A 5,025-nucleotide genomic window follows, 5' to 3' on the forward strand; every position below is an offset into this window, starting at 1 on the left:
CATTTCACAAACAGATAAAATTGAAAAAAAAAGTTTCAAAGTAGCTGCTGCAGCAGTTTTTGGAAATGGTCAGAAACTTCAGAATACTCTTCATAAATGTGTGATGCCCAAGACTGAATTACAGAATGGTTAGATACAAATTATCACAGGACTGGGAGGAACATATTCTATAGAGAAATTTTTTAATTTGAGGAACGGAAATTTTACAGAAAGAATAGCAATTTTCTAAAGCTAAGTGATTTTCATTACTTGAAATTTACCAATAATTATTGCGAGTAGGTTTGTGTGTAAGGGAATATTAAACAAATTGATTAAGAAACCAGATTTCATTTATTTCTGCTGGTAATTGAGAGGTACACATCTAATTACGAAATTTAAATTTCTAGATTACCTTTCAGAGGTAAGAACACTAGATAATTAGCACCGACACTGGAGATACATGGTGAAGGGATGTGTAGTTGATCCTATTCAGGTCAGTAATCGAAATGGGCAGAGGGGTCTCTTTTAACGAGTTTCCTACGAAGAGCTTCTTGCATTTCAATCCTGATGTCAATGTTGTCAGTAGGTGACAACTGGTTCATCATAGGCAGGAGACTTAACAGAAACACGCGATCTGAAAGCTTCCTGCGAAAGGCTTCGTGTATTTCAACCCTAATGTCAATCTTGTCAGCAGGCGACAGTTGTTTCATCAGAGGCAGAAGACTTAAGAGAAACAGGCGATCTGAGTCGTCGTTATCTTCAGAATACGTTTTCTCCCTCACCCTCTTCTGCTCCTCAAGTGAAGCCATGTCCATATCATCTGATCTGTCGACAAATTTAAGCTTCTTTGACATGGGAGGAGTATCCACGACAGTACTGCGCTCCTCACATATGTCGACATTACTTACAGCTTCTTGAAAAGATGGCTCATCTGATGCATCCAGGGGAGTAGAGTATGGATAAATGTGAGGCGTGCTTTCTATTTTGTAACTGGTGTCTTCAGCAGGAAGTGTAGAGACGTTTGAGGATGTTGGCCGTGGCGTCACATGAGGGATGAGGAATTCCAGGGCATCATAATATAGCCACCTCTTGGTTTGGACGTTAGCTGGTCCAGATAGTTGAGCACTAATCTTTCTCTTTTCCCTCATGAAGTTGCTCCTTAGATGGTGCCATTTGTACTTACATTCATCTTCTGTAAGAGACCAATTAAGTATCTTGAGAAACTACTCGTCAAATAGCTTTCATGGTTTGCACACTTGGGTTTTGAATAATGCAGCTCATTAATGATTTATAGTTCTTTGCTACTTTCATATGTATATTTGATATCACACATACACACAATGGTGTCAAACCCTTTAAGTATTTACACAAGAGTAACTGATGTATGGCAAGATAGAGCTGGGTGGATCGTGTATATATAGATTTAGAGGCCTTCGACAAAGTCACTTACAACCGACTTCAATGGGAATTGGAACATGTTGAAGGACTGAGAATGGACTTCATGAGTAGATGAAAGGATTATAGCTAAAAATAAAATATCAGGATGGATGGCAGTAATTGACACAGTGGAAGGTACAAGCTATCCTAAAATGTTTGTAGATAATGCAACGAAGAGTGAGAGATTGGGAGTACATTTACACCCAAATTAAAAATCCTCCCTATAGACTGTATAGAGCAGCATATGAACATGGTAGGAACACAGGTCTATTTAAGAACCCTCAATCCCACCCATCCACTCCATCATATGAGACAACGACAACCAATCGAAGGCAACAGACTACAGCAGCATACTACCAAAAGATCTACGACATCCCTTTACACCTCACAACACATCTATGCAAAAACACACACATCGAAATAACACACGCTCCAAGACCGACGACCAAATTCCTCCAGACATCAAGTCAACCGAATTTTTTTTTCTCCCAGTAGAAACAAGACCCACACTGGCGCCGTTGCGTTCCAGCCACCAACCAGCTTTGAAAGAGTACCAACACAAAACGGTCCTGTCCACAGAATCAAACTGCTCCAGATTTATTCACCACACAAAAGACAAGGAAAATTTCATCCTACGTTGCCTCATTCTAGCCTTACCTAAACAACAAATAGATCCCGTTAGATCAGGGGTTCTCATTAGGGGTGAAATTCACCCCCAGGGGGGAATTTTGGGATTTCTGGGGGTGATTTGTGACCACAGTCAGCTTACGGGGTGAGGAAAGCAATTATAGGTTTTGGCCTATCTGGCCTGTCACCTGGGCTGGATTTATACTAATTTGGGAAAAATATATACTAATTTGGAAAAAATAAAAGGGTTTTTAGTAATATTTGCATATTATTTAGAATGCACCTTTTGGAACAGACAATCTTGGAAAGGAGGGGAGGGGATGACATTCTGACAAATGGTGAAAGGGGTGAATGGGCCAAGTAAGGCTGAGAACCCCTGCGTTAGATGGTACTTGACGGTTACTTGAGAGCCAGGGACCTGGGTCAACGTATTGATCGATTAGCTTTCACTACTGAATGTTGACATATTTCAGACTATAGCTTCATCTAATCATCTAATATCTGTCGTATAACTTTCTAAACACGTTGCTACTGGCTGGCACCTCCACAGAACGCGAAATCGCCAAAGAAACGAGTAATACTGAATGGGAAGCATTATAAACAGTGCTTGACGAACATCATTGGGAAGCGGTAGCTAGAGCATTTGAGGACAAAATGCAATATCCCTAAATATACCGGAAACATTAACAGCAACTACTCTCGGCTGAAATGCCCATATATAATGACAATTGTTGTCTTAGTGATTAGTGTAAGGACGTACTGGCGAAATAGTGACAGTTTAGTTTTCAATGTGTTTAACATGGGTAGGTCATTTCTTACTGGAATATTTAGGTATTCCACAACTAAGATGAAGATGGAGATGAAGTTTTTCCCATTAAAACCTAACCTGATGAAGCCTCACCATTGAAAGGACATGGGTTACTCTAAAAGGATGTATATCAGTCGGATATGGAGAGTTAGAGGACAGTAGAATGTAACTTTGGAATGATAGTAAAAAAAATATATGTATCAGTGAAGCGAGGGATCGAATTATCTGAAGCTGTAGTGAAAACCATATGGGCTTCATGGTTTCATTCAACATGAAAGCAATCTCGTCTTGTCTCTTAGTGATAAGGGTAAGTGTCCAAAGATGAACCTGACACCAGCAAGAAGCGGGAGATCTACAGAAGAAGACTTGGCAGTTCTTGACACCCTGAAGGCCGGGCCGGATTATCCTATAGGCTAAGTACGCCGTGGTGTAGGGCCCCAAGCACTGAGTGGCCCACAAACTTGGCAGGTCCGACCCATGATGAACACCAACCCATATTATGATTCATAGTAATCCCGGAAATCTATGTAAGTATATTGTATCATTAATGTATTCTGATGTTTCAATATAACATCAAATTGTTCAGATCTTCTATAATTTGTTTCAGGGGAGGGGGCCCCGTGTAAGCTTGATCCGGCCCTGCCTGAAGGAATATTTTGTATTCTTAGGTGGGGTGCGTTTACACCAAGCGAGTCCGGGCCGATTCCCGCCAAATGCTGTGAATTTGAATTGCTAGAAGACTTTGCTTGCAGCATTCTACTGTAAGAACACTTCATCAATCTGTCTAACATTCGTAAATTTTTAGCTCCTTTCGTTTCGCCATTCAGTTTTTCAATACATGACGCAAAGGTAATTTGACTAAGTCTTAAGATTGAAAAAACGAAATATTGTAATCAATGTCGTTTCTACTCAAACGAACTCACGACGGTTGAGGAGAATCGGTAGACTCACTCGGTGTAAACGCAGCTTGTGTTGTCAGTTGTGAATATGATTATTGTCTTACCTGTACATTTCAATTCAGCAGCAACCTCCCGCCATAGGGCAGCTATCGCTTCGCGATCTCTGTGGCTCCGATGACTGGAATCATATATGGCTGGGCGTTCTCGAACTAAATTGATCAGGACGTCCACGAGCATGATGCTCACACACTTGCTGACTCACTGTGACTGATGGAGAAAACGGGCCTAGCCCCGTCTGTGACTTGACGCGACTCGACTCGACTCGACTGGTGTTGGAGGGAACGGGCCTCGAAAGTGACCATTCACGGTGAGACGTGATTCTTCTTTATTCGACTAGCTTTGTGAGAAATGAGTCTAACAGGAAGGAAACGTAAGATAACAAAGGTGAGGTGTTTGCTCCAGAATGTCGTTACCTTTGTCTTGTGCGTTAGGTCTGACAGGAAAAATATCAGACACCGATAGAAGGATTCGAACTCAAGAGTTTGGATGCAAGGCGGGGACGAACGCAGTGCAGTGTTCAACAGAAACTAAATTGAAAAATATCCACACAACAATTAAGGTCATAGTGATCATATCGGTTAATTTCGACCCTCTTGACATTGCATTAGTAACGTTGTACATTATAAACAACAACGTAAAGCCTTTGCAATATTGTAATCTTTAAGGTTTTTATTAAAAGTTACCCATTGATTGTATAGAAAACCGGCGAGTAACGGGTAAACATAAAAGAAAATGATGAGGAATGACTACAAAATGTGGCTCGTCATAAATAATCGAATGCACATGATAATGCGAAGTAACCGCAAAAATTCTATGGTAAAAGTCATAGAAGAATGATCAATTGATCGAGACTGGAACAGAGCAAAGAACCAGGTTCTCGCGAGTAACTCGTTTATTACTCTAGAAAATTTGTGATAAAATTCAATTTACTGAGTTATCGTAGAGTATCTTCTGTTCACTTCCGTGCAAGCTGTTTTTCATTATTGACAAAACCTGTTTATTTTCTAACGAACTAGTCACCATTTTCTTTATTAAACCGTTAATTAACGAAAAGTTATCTTTAATGTAACCGTTTTAGCTATATATGATGTTATTATTGCCATTTTTTCTTGAGCAGATATATTTAGCTTACATGTTTATCTAAATTGGTACAAAAATATATTTAATTAAATTATTGCTAAATTATCGTACATAGGACACCTTGCGTCTGTTTAC

At 40.0% G+C, this 5,025-nt stretch overlaps 1 protein-coding gene across 1 annotated transcript; it reads right to left on the bottom strand.

The window, feature by feature from the left end:
- Positions 1-325: 325 nt before the first annotated feature.
- On the bottom strand, positions 326-4,031 carry LOC143018411 (uncharacterized). The gene is made up of 2 exons (XM_076173768.1): positions 3,855-4,031; positions 326-1,171 (listed from the first exon to the last, which is right to left on the bottom strand). The coding sequence occupies exons 1-2, from the start codon at positions 3,985-3,987 to the stop codon at positions 474-476; spliced, it is 831 nt and encodes a 276-aa protein (XP_076029883.1). The 5' UTR covers positions 3,988-4,031; the 3' UTR covers positions 326-473.
- Between the last annotated feature and the right edge of the window lie 994 nt (positions 4,032-5,025).

Source organism: Oratosquilla oratoria, chromosome 34, assembly GCF_046742065.1.
Source record: "Oratosquilla oratoria isolate Oo_2021 chromosome 34, ASM4674206v1, whole genome shotgun sequence".
Lineage (NCBI taxonomy): Eukaryota > Metazoa > Arthropoda > Malacostraca > Stomatopoda > Squillidae > Oratosquilla > Oratosquilla oratoria.

What these genes read in the sequence shown, in the direction of transcription:
- LOC143018411 (XM_076173768.1), bottom strand. Translation starts at nt 3,987, where the DNA reads ATGCTCGTGGACGTCCTGATCAATTTAGTTCGAGAACGCCCAGCCATA. An exon ending in TGCTGAATTGAAATGTACAG is followed by an intron (nt 1,172 to 3,854) that starts GTAAGACAATAA and finishes GGTCTCTTACAG; the next exon opens with AAGATGAATGTAAGTACAAA.